The sequence below is a fragment of the Telopea speciosissima genome, chromosome 3 (genome assembly GCF_018873765.1).
Source record: "Telopea speciosissima isolate NSW1024214 ecotype Mountain lineage chromosome 3, Tspe_v1, whole genome shotgun sequence".
In the NCBI taxonomy this organism is placed as follows: Eukaryota; Viridiplantae; Streptophyta; class Magnoliopsida; order Proteales; family Proteaceae; genus Telopea; species Telopea speciosissima.
The window spans coordinates 49,924,313-49,940,446 of NC_057918.1; the positions used below are offsets into that span (position 1 = coordinate 49,924,313).

The window sequence follows — 16,134 nt, forward strand, 5'->3', positions numbered from 1 at the left end:
GACCCAGCCAATAAATGATGTTAAGTCCAATGGCCATTTATCCCTTACACCTATGCGCACCAAGCTACTATATGGCCTTGCTGGCCCTTGAGAACTCAGCCCAACTGGCAGTGGCCATGCCACATCATCTATTACTCAGCAAACCATGAATTAATGTTTTCATGTGCTTCCCATGGTTGTGCCCCAATCATGCAACCTACTGATCTGTAAGCCCGAACCCTTTATGTTGTATACCTGAGCCATAGCTAATCATGTGTAACCATCATTGATCACTTGAAAAACAGAAACAAAGGCCAACCAATCCTTTTTTATTCCACATCATTCATTATGACACTTTACTATGTAATGCCGCATAAACCATGCAACTATTATAACATATATGTATTATAATCATTTCGACATGCCATCAAGATCATATACATGCAACCACCAAACACCTTGAACAGTTGATGACATGGCATGCTAGGCTGGAATACTACTGTGGTTGTCATGAACTACCATCATCTCAATAATCACTACCACTTGCATATTAGCTGCACCAAATTACCATAATACCCCTAAGTGATGTGAATGGACAGAAATGCCCTTAAAACACTTTCAAACACACTAGGAGCCTCTCCAAGCACACCAAAGCCACACTTGACACATTATTGCCAACAATGACAACACAATATGGTCAACATTAACGTGCAAACATCCTTGGATGACAAAAATATAACAAAAGCTGAAATTTAGAACTCTAGTCCACCTTCGACATTGCCATCAGCAGACTAGAAAAACCAAATCGACTCATAAACTACTAGACAGCTCAGTGAAACCTACTAAGGTCTCTCTTGCATATCCCATCTAAGATCTTCAGTAACAGAAGCTGGAGTAGCCACTCTAGAGACTAAAGATTTGGTAACTTGTTGGAGATTTGGCAGTGGATTTGTTATTGTTTTGAACATAGTCAGGATCAACACACTCACATTGTGGTTTTGATGATGTTGTAGAAGGTTATTGGTAGATGATATGTGTGGAAGGTTAGAGTAAAGCAGAACAAGCTAGCAAACATATTAATGATGTGGCTAGCATGATGCGAATGCATGTTCAAGTCCTAGTGTGCATGAGCCAATGTTGGCAAAGGTCAAGGATGTTGTTATGTGTTTGGTAGTGTTGGAGAGCTTAGAGTCTTACAGAAGTAGTAACTTCACGAGTATTATGGGCTATCTTGTAGTTGTTTTTTTGTGAAAACTCAAAACATGAGAAAGATATTCTTTTAAGCTAGCTTTTCAACTGTTCAAGTTTTGTTCAATCTGAAATGGAAGTTGGAAGTTATGGCAAAAACACCCGACATGACCTGTTGTGTTTTAAGAAAACAGTGTTCTGCAGATCAGTCATATTCAAGATCAGTTTTGGGTTCCTTGCATTGATCTTCAATTGAATGTCTTTATAATAAATGTAGTCTTTTGTCTTCTTTAAACAGAAAAATAATTGGGTTAATCGGAGCTCGGACAAGGAAGACATGGTTGTTACCGTAGAAGTGCGTAGTTGCTCAAAATTTCATAGGAGTCACTGTCGATCTATAATGCCTAGATGTCAAGTCAGAATGTCCCAGCATCGAGTTTTATGTCTGAAATGCTCGAAAACCATAATATTCTGTTCGACACTCAATGGGTTCCCTGGACAACGGGCCACTATTAAGGGAAGGTCCCTCATTGTTGAGACAGGCCTTTTACGTGGTGAGTGATGACAACTCGTAACTTTTTGGTTCATCTGGTTTTGGATCGATTTTTAAGCATATTCCATGATGAATTAGGAGGTTATTTCTATCAAAGTTTTAGATATTAAAGTTCTCTCCCAAATGAAACTAGAATCAGCTTAATCAAAGTTGTATTAAGAGAGAGATAAAAGTTTTAGCAACATCATGCAGACACCAGTTTGAAACAAGCAGTTGGACCGTGTGCGGGATTAGGGCTGTTGTTTGCCTTTTGAATGGAGTTTTTAAGACTTCATTGCTCACTATTTCTAGCATGAAAATGAAATTAAATCTTAAGAGAGAGAAGAGAAAGGGAAGAGAGAGTCTTCATAAGGAACCCAGAAGATCACATTCATGTTGGATATTGATTTACACAATTGGAAGGTTTCTTGAAGAGCTTCACGTACCATCAAGGGTTTGATTTGAGAAGAAGAGAAATATGAGAAGAAAGAAAAGGATGAGAAGTGCAACGTTGAATAGATACATCTGCCATCAACAACTTTGGAGCTTACCCAACAACATAGGTAACCAGTTGGACAAATCCCCTTTCTTATTGTATTTTCACAGGAGGGTAGGTGTTTTTAAAAATGCCCATGTGAATGCTAGGTTTTTTTACATTAGGGGATTTGCATATATTGTGCTTCATTGTAGGGGATTCTTATAAGCCCACTTTAGTTTGGATCTAGGGTGTTTAGTTACAACTGGACAAACAGGCGTTGTAGTGCCTTTATTGTTGAGCCAGTGTAAACCTTGGGGTTGAAGCCCTTGCTCTTGTACATTAGGGGATTTGCATTTATTGTTCTTCATTACAGGGGAATCTTATAAACCCACTTTAGTTTGGATCAAGGGGTGTTTAGTTGCAACTGGACAAACAGGCATTGCAGTGCCTTCACTATTGAGCTAGTGTAAATTTTGGAATTGAAGCCTTGCTCTTGTACTGCAGGAGTTGAAACAGGTGTAGAAGCACCTGGACCGTTGGACTGTTGCAGCAGTCAAAATTGTGTTGCATGTTGGGTATATGAAATCTTGATTAGGGTATTACCTCGTGAATGTAGGCACACTTCCAAACCACATATATATTGTGTATTGTGTGGTTGTGATCGCTATTGCGGATATTGGAGTGCCATATGTTACAGGATGTGTATGCACAGTCTGGTAGACCTGGCCATTTTTGGCAACAGGGTGGATATGCATACGATCTGTGTATGTGATTGTGACAGTGTGTGTGTGTGAGAATGGTAAAATTAGGATTGCCCCAGCCAATTAGTGAGAGTGTCTAAGACATTACAGTGTTGCATGGGACAGTGCCAATTGGCGTGTGTGACAGTTTCGGGTGTAGGAGGTGCATTGCAAATTATGTGGTGGGAGACAGTGTCCATTGATAGTGTTAGGAGTGTTTGTGAGGTTAGTACCATCAGTAAATAGTGGAGTGAACAGTTGGGTTACAACCTAAGAAAAAATTTTGAAATATACTGATTCACACCCCCTCTCAATGTCAACCTGGAATTAACGTAACTGATGCTTGTTTTGCTAGAGAATCCGCCACCACATTCACTTCACAAAAGAAGTGAGAGATTTTCCATGAAACACGATTTATGAATCCTTGAAAACTCCGCCATTGTTGCATAAAGCACTAAGGGATATTCTAATCTTGGATGCATGGCACCAGCGATGAAGAATCACATTCAAACCATACCTTATCCACATCAAGATTCTTTGTAAATCTTAAGCCTTCAAAAAAACTCATTGAACTCAGCCTTGAAGTTTGTTGAGATGCCCATATAAATAGAGTAAAAATAAATTGTCATGCCCAAGTATGATCAAAGGATTTCTCCCATTCCGGCATGACTTGGATTACCTTTAACCCTACAATTAATATTGATTTTTATCCAAGCCGCCTCTAGCTTCATCCAAAACACTATATAAATTTGGAAATCTTTGGAGGCATGTTCTCTAGCTTCATCCAAAACACTTTCTTCTAATAATATTGTCATCCGAAGGTAGGCAGTTGTTAACCAGTCTCCACCCAAAAACAGAATGTCTCGGGGTGAGATCTTTATTCTAAATCAAAGATAACCAAGTAACCAAAGGGGATTTCAGCCATACCTCCTCCCAAGCTGATTTGACCGAGAAATCACCGGACTAGGAAAGACAGCAGGAAGTAGAGTCCACCCATGGTATGATCAAAAAAGACTGACCATCGGTCCCAACCAACAACAAGGTCCTACCCGTAACCTACTTCTTTCTGACTGGCATCAATCAATCCCTTCGGGTGGCAGGAACCTGATTTCCGTATTCCATAGAAAGGCTCATCTAGACAAATACAAACGCTCCTCTATACTATACAAGGGCTCATCTAGATCAACTGAAAAACAAGTGCCATCAAGAATGACTAGTGCAAGAAAGAAGGACTAGTATGAGGCTTCTCAAACCAATCCAGATCTTCGTTTGCATAAGCCGTATTCTGTGGATCTAATGGGTAGTGGACCCGCTGTCTTTAGAGAGATTGAGCTCTCCCTTTTGTATTGCGCGCAAAACCCGCCTACAAAGTGGGCTTTTCTCTGGGGTCATTCACAATTTTTTTTAAATAGCCTTTCCTATTCTTTTATTTGATTATTGAACTGATGTCTGAAAGACAACAAAAGGAGGGTAGTGGCTTTCACTCCTAATTTAGGTCTCTCCTCTTCTTTAATGGATGGGAACACATCGAATGAAAAGGATTTCGAATGAGTTGAAAGATGGCAAAAATTGTGAAGAACTCCATTCTATCTCTCCCTCGTTACGAACAAAAAAGTGGGGCGCACACTCCCTTCCCTACTATCCTCAGACAAAGAAGTAGATAGTGGCACATCCATGGCAATAGCGCCCACCTGCTTCATCACCTTAGATTAAACCAAAGAGAAAGACCATACACCCCTGCTACTTTTGCATAAAGATTAGTGAAAAAGAGTTCTCAACTATACAAAAATCAACAATGGAAAATCTCCAAGCCAATAATATTTCCAAAATCTGGTTTTGGATCCATCTCCCTCTACCCAACTTTCATTCTTTAACACAAATTATCAATCTTTCTTGATTCCCGGCCAAATAGAGAAAGAGCTAGTCTAAAGCCTGAGATCCTCATCTAGAATCAGATATTTACCTCTCATAAACTCACCAAATGATGAATTTTCTTTTCTTTTTTTACTAACCGACAAAGCTTAAAATTAAAAGCCAAATTCAATTCTCGTAATCGTTGAATCCCTAACCCTCATTCTTTTATAGACTTACACATAATGCTCCATTTAGTAGATATAGATTTAGATTGCTCTAAATACCTAGGAACAGATAAAATTCTTCATCCATCTCTCCATAAACTTAACCAAGGAAGCTGGCCAAAAATACACTAAGGAAATATGAATAGCAATACTAGACATAACTGATTTGACAAGCTCCACCGTCCCAGCCATCAAAACAATTTCCCTTTCCACCCAACAAGCTAGTTTTGCTTTAAATTTGTTAACTAATGGAAGGATCAACTCTCTTTTAACACGACCTTTGGAAATCTCCATGCCAAGATACCTTGTAGGAAAGATAGACTCAACAGAGCCAAGAGTATTCAAAATTCTCCTTTTACATGACACTGAGATTTTACCAAGGAACACTATGTTTTTCTCCACATTGATCTTTTGACCTGAGTGTGGTTGATGATCTTCTGGCAGCTCCTTCAGCCTCTTAACACACAGAATCTCTGCGACGTAAAGATGAAAACGTCATTCGCATTCATTAGGTGCATAAGAACCAAGACATTCCTAGGGCCCGAATGGTCAAGCATCATGTCATTTTTTAGAGCTGAGATTCCACGACATAAAACCTCTTCTGCGATGATGAAACGAAGAGGGGAAAGTGGATTCCCTATTTGAGGCCTCGTTCAGCTCTAAAGAAACCAATAGGACCACCATTTATAAGCACAAAGAATCTAAAAAAAACGCAAAATCTGATGAACATGATCAATCCACCTATCACAAAAACTAAACTTGCTTATAACATAAAAAAGGAAACTCTACTTCAATGTATCATATGCCTTTTGGATATCCAATTTAAGATGCAAGCTTGACCCATAAGATTTAGAAAACATTAAATTAGTCAATTCTGAAACCATAGTAATATTTGAAAATTTATTTTACCCTTCTGAACGGCACCTTGCTCTTCTGAAATAGGTCTTGGAAAGAAAAAAGTAAGTGAGAGGCCATAATTTTAGGAATGATTCCTAAACAAATTGGACTCTATTGCCCAATCTGCTTAGCTCCCTCCACTTTAGGAATTAGGGTGATAAATTTATCATTGACCCCTTTCGTAACAATCCCATCAAGAAAAAATAATTCACTTCCAGGCACACCTCCCAACCAACAATCTCCCAACACAATTGACAAAAAGTACCAGAGAATTCATCTGGTCCTGGAGCACCTAGTTGGATCAAGGTCTAACACAACTGCCTTTATTTCCTCATCATCAAGAACAACTATAAGCATAATATTATCTTCCTCACCAATGATCCCTGAAATACATGAAAGAACATGTGGCACTGACTATGGTATCCTTCTTCTGAAAAGTCTCAAAATGACTGGCAACATAATTGAAATGAAGAAGGATGGCTCAAAGCCAAATAAGAAAATGAAGCCCTAACAATGAAATGTTCTAGTAGGTAGGTGTGCGAGATACTAGCTCAATAGTAATTCTCAAAACACGGGCACTAAGGACTCACAAAGGATATACAAATTGAAGTGCAATAGATAGTTAAAATGGCTCGCACACAATCCTTAAAACAGGGTCAAGAAGGAGCTCAAAATATGGCCCAACGACCAGGTATAACGAGCAAATTTTTTCTCCGTCGGTCGATGTACCAGTTGAGTTGATACCCAGTAATCGTTGAGCAATGGTCATAAAAGTAGCCATTACTCAGAACGGGCTCGTCAAAAGTCAGCCAGTACACAGGCCGGTGATCGACTGGTGCCTAAGCACAAGCCAGAAAGCCTGGTTGACTTTGGGTCCCATCGATCAGTAGGTACTGGCAGGCTGCAAGGGCCAGAGCTCTCAGCCTACATTGGCCGGTATGAACCAGTAAGCAGGCACACAGGCCGGCAGCCCCAAGGCCCTCTCGGTCTGCATCTGGCCGTCAGCCCAAATTTGGGTTCTGCAAGGTCTATTTAGGTCTGGTTTTTTACCAAACAGATTTTAACCAAATTTCAAGTATTTTAGTAAAAAAAACCTCAGTTTACAATATTTCTTTGCCTAAAAAGACTAAGTTAAAGTATAGCAATAGGATTCAGTTTAGGTCTTTTTGTTTCAGGTGAGTCACTAATGCCCTAGACTGAGAATCACCTTACATGCTTAGGATTACAATATGATTATTACACTTACAAAGTATAAAATCCTAAGTCATAAAGAGTAGACGTTTGATGGAAGTCTTAATGAGTAATCACTTGAAGCTTGATCCAATGACGCTTTAACGATCACCAATTTGGTCTTACTGATGAAAGCTTGATCGAGTCCAATTTTGCTTCACCATCAATCTCACCACAGATGGACTTATTGACGTATAGAACACTTCACGCCATAATATTGGTGGACTTACACAAGGGATCACGGTAATTGTTGAAGTTGCCAGTTGCTCCCAACCATAGGAAGGCCAATCTCTTGATCGAGGCTTGACCATCCAAGGAACCATCGCTTAACAAACCATAATGCACACTTACACAACAAGAAATGAGGATAGATAATGCAAGTTTAAACAGACTTCTCCTATAAGCAACAGTTAGTAATCACCAAAAACTAAATGAACCATGTCTCAATATATAGGCCATTGGGCACTCAAAATTAAGCTTATTGGTCCATTGTGTAGTTTGACACAGTCGATGGTCTGATTTGTTGTTGGCCTTCTTGTTCCTCTGAACTGCATCAACTCTCCTTGTCTTGAAACAAAAAAAAAAAAAAACTGGTCCACGAGTTATGTAGTGATGACGAATCAAGTTTTGCCCTATCATCCTTTAATTTGAGGTAGAATTTTGCAACTCTCAATATCTCCCGTCAACGTAGTAGCTCCGCTGTCCCTCCATAGCTCTGATTACAAATACTGGCTATCTAATTACCCAAAGCTGGGATCCAATAGCTTACAAAGATCTAGAACAGTGAGTCTCTCAATAACCCTCTACAAGAGCAATATCAGAAAGTCAAAGGATGATCAGATCTGGTTGCAAACTTGCAACTCTGATTATAAGGCCTATTAGATGTGAGGAATGTGTTACCAAAATTAAAAGTGAATTAGATGGTTATATTTGGATAAATCAAAAGTACATGAAAACAGAAAGTGACAAACAGAAATATAGGATTAGAAACAACAGAAAACAGTAACAAAAGTGAAGAAATAGTAAGTGTAAACAAAATAGAAAGCTAAAGAATGAAAATAGCAACTAAGGAACAAATTAGTAAGTGGGTATATAAAATAGAAAGTAGCAGGAAAGAATTAGAAATCAAGCTAATAAGGTGCTGCCGCAGGTCTTTTAGAAGGCAATAAAAAAACTACCAACAATTAGAGGGATCGATGGGATGTCATAGAATCAACCACAGCACAAAACCTGTACAAATCTTAAGGAACTCAAACAACAATTAGTGGGCAGAATAGTACTAAAGAGAGCAAACAAATAAGAAAAGTAGCAAGCGCAAGACTGAAAAACGGAATCTGACCTTTTAATGGAAGAACAAAAAAGGAAAATAGAAAATAGAAGAAAGGATATGTTAGGCCTCTCACCTAATTGTGGAGAAGTTATCCAACCAACTCCCGCCGTGGTGTATCCCACCAAGGTTTCCCTACTGCATCCCAAAGTGGAACAGTTCTGAATCCCACAGAACCATGCTCTACCCACACAGAAATCAGACAGCATAAGCTTAAGAAATTGTTCAAATAGTTCGGGGAAGTGTGATCCCCTACTCTATTCATACCATTAATGAAATAAGCAAAATAGGAAACCCCCCATACATGGAAGGAAGAATACCTTACAACCTAAGTTTTCCACAAAATAGAAACTATTCTAGAACTTAACAAAATAAAAACTATGGCTAGACTGTAGCATATCTATCCAACCCTTCTAGAAACAGTACTAAAATAAAGATTACAACTGACTAAATTAGAAACTAACACAAATCCTGTACTGGCCTTAAATCCTTAATATTTTGAGCTTATAGAATTAGCCCATTACAATAAATAAATAAAAAACCCAAAATAGTCAGCCCATGACCCAGTCACCCATATAACCATTGGGCACTCAAAATTAAGCCTATTGGTCCATTCTTGGTCCAGTTTGACCCAACCGATGGCCTGATTTGTGTTGGCCTCGTTGTTCTTCTGAACTGCATCAAATACTAACCATTTTTCTGCTCAAGAACCATTGCTGCAGTCTGTAGCATCTCCCTTGCTTTCCTATCCGGTGTGCACCCAGCAGATTCCATTTCCTTATAAATTTTTGGAACCTGATCCAAGATCCATCTGAAATGAATTAGGAAAGAGTAGCTATGAAAATACATAAACAGAATACTTTGTTCATTTAAAGAAATATAGGAAAGAAAGAAAACTGCACAGTTAAGTTTTACAGTACATTACTACTACGCATATAAACTCAACACAACTGTTAAGAGACTTGTATCGCAAGGGTATTCTTGTAATACTCTGGCTTATTAGGTTATATGTGTGTTATATTAGTTAGAAGGGCAACCTTGTAATTCCGGTTTATCTTTTTATTAGATATATAAACACCGCTACCGATTGGAGTTTACAACAATTCTCTCTAGTCAGTAGCACTCCCATCTTCTATTTGTTCTTCTCTCTTGGTTCCCTCTTCTCCTCTTCTTGTTTTCCTCCATCATGGTTGGTTGTTCTAGGTCTGAAACTGTAACATGGTATCAAAGGTTTGACCAATCAACAGTTTCAGTCCATATTCTTGTTTGGAGAGTGTCCCTCTTGGGCTTTCCTTTGCTGTGGTTACAGCAACCTATGTTGTTTTGCTCTTATGTGAAATTCTAGTTGATATGACATGAAAAAGTAGGGTTTCTTATGATGATGGTGGTGGATATTTACATGGAGCACTGCAAAACTCTTTGCATGAAGATTATACCCTACTGGTGCAGTATATATCACCAATTTTGAAGCTTGCTGCACCCCTGTTTTTCACTCTTTAGGCTGCAGCTAAAATGTGGACATATCTCCTTATCCAACCATTGGATGCTTGAGATATTTTAGGGCTTATCCCTATGGACAAGACTCCTTTATCATCTCAAGTTTGGCGCTAATCGGAAAAGTGGATTATATTGCTTGGTAATTTCTAAATTCTGGAATTTTGAGTTTCTATTTTCTGATTTATCATTATAGCTACACTCTGACATATGGTGTTGACTACTTTGAGATATTTTCCCCTATTCCTCAGCTGAATTTTGTTTCTGTACTTATCTCATTGGCTTTTAATCTTGACTGGTTCTTGCATCAACTACATATCAAGAATGCTTTTTTGTATGGTGATCTTCTTGAGGAAGTCCATAAGAAGTGAACTCTTGGGTATGTCGGTCAGAGGGAGGGAGACAATTTATGGTTTGAAACACTCTCAACGGGGCTCGGTTGGATAAGTTCAGCAACATTGTTACTGCTTGTGGCTTTATGCAGTGCTAATTTGATCATACTCTGTTCGTCGTTAGGATTCTAGGGTGATCGTTGTGGTGGTTTATGTTGATGACATCATCATTTCTGGTAATGGCTCATCCAGAATTGAAAGTGTCAAAATTTATTTATAGCAACACTTCCGGATGAAGAATCTAAGTGCTCTTAGGTATTCTCTAGATATAGGTCGTTTGAAGTAAAAAAGGTGTTAGTCTTTCTCGGAGAAAGTATGTTCTTGATCTTTTGTCTGAGATTGGTATGTTAGCCTCCAAACGTATTGATACTTCTATAGATCCTCATCAGAAGCTTGTGACTTGTGGCGGTAAGGAATTTGTAGACAAGCATCAGTGTCTATGGTTGGTTGGTAAACTTATTTATCTCACAGTGACTAGGCTAGACATATCCTTTGTAGTGGGTGTCATAAGCTAGTTCATGGAGTCACCTAAGTAGGCTCACTGGGAGGCTGCATGTCGCATTCTACGTAACCTTATGGGTACTCTTGGAAAGGGCTCATTTACAAATATCATGGACATGTTGATCTTGTTGGTTTTTTTGATACATAGGTCTACCACTAGTTACTGTACCATTGTTGGTGGCAACCTCATCACTTGGAGCTGGAGGAGTAACAAACAAATTACAATGGAGAGGTCTAGTGCTAAAGCTGAGTGTGGGATAATGGCTCATACTGCAGCTGAGTTAATGTGGTCAGTATTTATTTCAAGAGTTTGGTTTTCCAACTAATAAGCCTATTGACATGTACTATGATAATCATGTTGCCTTCTATATTGCCAATAATCCAAGTTTTTTCATGAAAGGACTAAGCATATTAAAGTGATTGTCATTTTGTCTGTGATGTTGTGGCCTGTGATGAGGAAGTTGATCTCCACCCCATTTGTTAGCTCTGGTCAATAGCTTGGTAATCTGTTTACTAAAGCCTTGCTTAAATATGTGTTTCTTCAAGGGTGTTCCAAGTTGGGCATGGGTGATATTTATGCTCCAGCTTGAGGGGAGTGTTAAGAGACTTATACCGCAAGGGTATTCTTGTAATCCTCTTTCTTATTAGGTTATACGTGTGTTACATTAGTTATAACGGAAGTCTTGTCATTCCGATTTATCTTTTCATTATATATATACAACATCACTACCGATTGGAGTTTACAACAATTCTTTCCAATTGGTAGCACTTCTCTTTGCTACCTTCAATTTGTTCTTCTTCTCTCTTGGTTCTCTCTTCTTTTCTTGTTTTCATTCATCGCGGTTGGTTGTTTTAGGTCTGAAACTGGCACAACAATAACCGTATCCCAACTACTTGAGATCAACAATGAGAATACATTTCAGCTAGTCTCTTCTATCTAGATCCATCTCTGCCATTAGATCAATAGTCTGTGATTCTTTCCTCAAAAACTCAAAACACGTCCTTTTTGAAAATACTGAATTGAAGTGTCCATATTTATCCCTCCCCCCCCAAAAAAAAATCAGTGACCATATCTACATCAACCGCATCCTTTTCATGATATAGACCGACTAAAGATCAGCCCTTCCCATTGCATGGAATGCCAAAGTGCCTAGTAGGGGGTTTGTTACCAAACAAATATATCTACTGTTAGATCAGTGGTTCAAAGCTGTATCCTCAGACTCAAAACACGTCCCTTTTGTAAATACTGAATCATAGTGTGCGTATCTATATCAACTGCCTTTTTATTAATAGAGACTGGCCTAAACTAGTACCTTTCCCCTTTGCATGTGAAGGCCAAATTGCTTACTTGAGGGACTATTACCAAACAAGTAAATATACTACCCTTACTATGATTCAGAACGATGGACTGTGGCTGCTGAAATATTCTAAATTATTAGGAAAAGCAAATGAAACATTTTCTTTAGATTTGGAACTTAAATTTCTCAAAGCATTAATTCTGCAATGGTAACCTTTAGAGATATCTGACCTCTTTGTACTTCTTGGCTCTAATAAATGCCTTCATGAGTGTACTGTAGGTAACCACATCAGGACTGATGCCCTTCAGAAGCAATAACCACACCATCATTAATAAAACCAGAAAGAAACATATAGCAAAGTAAAGGGTATGGCAGTCTGAACACAGGCTACAAAAAGAACACTTACACTTTCCTTTATATGGTGAAAAATAGACAGGGCCTCTAAATATCTTCCAGCAACACCGAATGCATTGATCAGCAAATTCAGCATTATAAGGTTTGGTTCAATTCCTTCCTCTTCCATCATTTGTAGTACCTTAACAGTTTGTTCACATAATCCCTGCATATAGAACTAATTATAAACAATGCTTGGTAGTCATGGTAGGGCCACCTACTATTCGATCCTGGATGAGACGAGCACAAAAGTAGTTTTAGAAGTTAAAAAAATGTCTTTGTATCTTTGCTTCATGTATACCAAATAATGCACCACCCGCTGAAACATTACTATTATTATTAAACATATGAACATATAGAAACACAGGGATGACCTTTGCTGTAAGGGCTGATGCAGTTAAAACTGCCCAATTGGGCTTAGAAAGATCTTATTTTGGGCCATGGATGGGTTCTAGGGTCCTGGGTCTCTTGTTAATGGGGTTAATCTTGTAATGGACTTAAATTATGAGCTCATAAGGTGGAGGTGAGGTCGGACACGAGAATAGTAGTCAAAAGTATCTTAACTTCTAAGTTACAAGAGTTTGGGTAAGATTAGGATACTTAGCAAATATGAAGTTCTGTTTTGAGCTTATTTATTCTCTTCATTGTGTAAGGTGATTAGGAGTCCTTTATGAATCAGGTTAGGATTTTCAAAAGGTCTTTACATATGAAATACACCTAATGCAAAGTTGACCTCGAACCAGGGAAACCAGCGGGAGATCGATTGCAGTAGGATCGATACAATGAAAAGAAGAAATTAAAAACTGCAACTCCTTTTTTTTATTGCTACTTTTCTGTCACATATAGAGAACATAAAAGGGATAAGAAGAAGAAGAAGAAGAGAAGAAAGGAGTATAGAGGATTCGGCTCTCACAGCCAGGCTCCTATTAGCCCTAGGATTTTGGCTCTCTTAGTCAGGCCTCCCAGCCCTTCATGTCACAGCCATTGGAGAAGAGAATCTTTTGCTTCAAAGCAATTTTTTTTCATTCAACTATTCAAATCATCTTCTTTGGCTTTTAAATGCCTTACATATAAATAGGCAGCAATAACTTGCTCCTCAAGTAACAAAAGAAATAGAAACTTAACATAATTAAAAACTAATATTTAGAAACTAAATATTGTATAACAATAGAAACTAAATTGGATCTTCTAAATAAAAGCTAAGCCTAATTTCTAAATCTGAAATTAGAAACTACCTAAGACTCTATCGCAATGAGATATTCTTTCTAAATTTGAAAATAGAAACTAATCAAATTAGAACAGTGAAAAGAATCTCAACAACCCTCCTCTAAGCCAGCTGTCAAGGCGGGCCCGCAGCACTATTCACGTGAACAGTACCACGTAAACAGCGTCACATGAACAGAAACTCGTGGTACTGTTCACGTGAACAGTAACTTCTCCTGAATTTTATTTTTGTTATTTTCTTCTTTGTGCTTCGATCTACATCAACTCTTCCCCTCTTAAGAGTGTTGTGTTGTGCACATCCATCTTCAAGCTGTAGTAGAACTCTGGCAGTTCCTTGATGTCTGGAATGAAATTTTGTAGTCGTGGCTCTTGTTCTTGGAAGAATTCAGGTGGAAGAATGAACTCCAAGTGATCAGATTTATTACCAGAGATGTCCTTGATTATCATATCAGCAGAATTGTCTTTCTTTGCGGGCTTAAGCTCCTCCTTTTCAGACTCCGATGCACTGGTGATCTCGATGGGTTCTTCTTGTTGGGGGATCTTAATCACCTTGACTGTATCTTCATTATCATTATCCACCATCATTGTCACCATCAAGGGCTTGATTGACTGACCAATAATCATCAAACTGAGGCTCGCAAATTTGTACGTCAGGGTTAGCTTCCATATCTGCAATGACTGAATTTAACATCTCTGATTCCTTGACGGCTTCGACATAGACCTCCTTGTTAGCACTGAATTTAGTGTCTCTCATAGTAGCATTCGAAGGAAGTGGATGGTAGTCAAGATAGAATTCAGCCTTAAACTCTAGGAATTCTCTCTTCACAGACGAAAATTCTTCAACCAACTGCTGTACTGCTAGTATAAGATCATCATCAGCATTTAACGGAGTATGGTTAGGGTTGTTAGAACTATAAGAAAAAGAGTCTTAGAAGCATCTCAAACAAGGAATTATATAGTTCCGATCCATGAAGAACAAAATCCTAAATAAGAATTATTTATCTATAGAGTCAATAGAAGAAAAAGGAAAAAGACATATCCTTTTGAAGATGTGAATCTAAAATACTTTGTTGAATGAGTTGAAGAAGAAGACTTGAACCGCTTTTAGTAAATTTTAGAAGAAATATTGTAGATGATCACAATTTGATGAAGCCACTAGAATTTCCAAGGATTTCACAAGCAATCAGAGTGCTCACCCTAGCTGGACAAGTATACCACAACCCGGTATTTTGAGCTTTCAAAAAGATCCCCTTGCCTGTGTGACCTTGAGATATTTATATCTCTAGGGTAGAGAAGACCAGCCATAAAATCCAACCCTAAGTGAGATGCTAGCCACCTAATATCCATATCAAGAATGCCTCTTAGGCTTACCTTGACAATTACCAAAAATGCCCCCAAACAAAAAGGGACCAAAAATACAAAACTGCCCTTACCGAAAAAACAAATCAAAATTGGTTTTGCAAAGATAGAAAATAAATAATATTTTTTATATCAATAAATAAAAACATTTTCACAAAACCATATTGACGATAAAACCTTTTATATTGGCAGTTTGTAGGTACGCGTACACTTCCGTAATTGTCAAGTCACTGGCAATGGAATATTAGTCACTAAGATCAACACTCAACGTATACGAGGTCTTTCTATGGATGGACTCCACAGACTTTATGTGTACTGACCATAGTCCAAAATCTCGCGAGATCTCGTCGAGATTCTCGGTTTTCCAATTTCCCGAGTCGAGATGGCCTACTAAACTTAAAATGTCAATATCTCTCCGAGATCTCGGTTTGACATAGGAAAATGCCCATCTAGGTCCTTTATATGAGTGTCAGATCTTGAGATCTTGCTGGAAATTCTTGGTATACAAACACCTATCTATGCCAGGAACCCAGACAGAGAAGACAGACACTTATTTATGCCTAATATCATTTAAGTAAATGCTTTTGTATTTGTATTTCATTTACTTAAGATATTATTCATAAATAAGCAAATACCCCCCTCATTTGAATCCAATAAAAATAGTTAAAAAATCAAATTCCAAAAGGCAAAAAAGTCAACCCCCCAGTTCAAGAACAAAAACTGGATTTTCGGCGGTAGGTGCAATTTTCAACTTTCTAATGCTGGGGTTTTTCTCAAATCTAAAAATTCCATAAATCTTAATATGGTAAAACATTGCTAAAAACCAAAAGTGCGATAAAATATTCATTTGTTTTGATGTCCAAAAATATATTTTCATTCAAAGCGATTTTGACAGCATTCGCGCACACCGAATTAAGTTTGATCGGTAAATAACTCCTTCAATATAAATCAGATTTAAGTAATCTTGGACTTGTTACAAATACAAAAGCATTTACTTAAATGATATTAGGCATAAATAAGACTG

The 16,134-nt window shown here is 38.1% G+C and overlaps 1 protein-coding gene across 4 annotated transcripts in view; it reads right to left on the reverse strand.

The window, feature by feature from the left end:
- Nucleotides 1–8,729: 8,729 nt before the first annotated feature.
- Nucleotides 8,730–16,134, reverse strand: part of LOC122657100 (pentatricopeptide repeat-containing protein At5g42310, chloroplastic-like) — a 28,334-nt gene continuing 20,929 nt past the window's right edge. For 2 of the 4 annotated variants that reach the window (XM_043851872.1, XM_043851873.1), the window contains exons 4-6: nucleotides 12,541–12,693; nucleotides 12,365–12,436; nucleotides 8,731–9,244 (exon numbers count right to left, since the gene is read on the reverse strand). In XM_043851872.1, coding sequence (XP_043707807.1) covers nucleotides 9,137–9,244; nucleotides 12,365–12,436; nucleotides 12,541–12,693 — 333 coding nt within the window. In that variant the 3' untranslated portion in view covers nucleotides 8,731–9,136. Of the gene's footprint in view, nucleotides 9,245–12,364; nucleotides 12,437–12,528; nucleotides 12,694–16,134 lie in introns of all 4 variants that reach the window. The other 2 variants (XM_043851874.1, XM_043851875.1) reach the window with 2 other exon arrangements.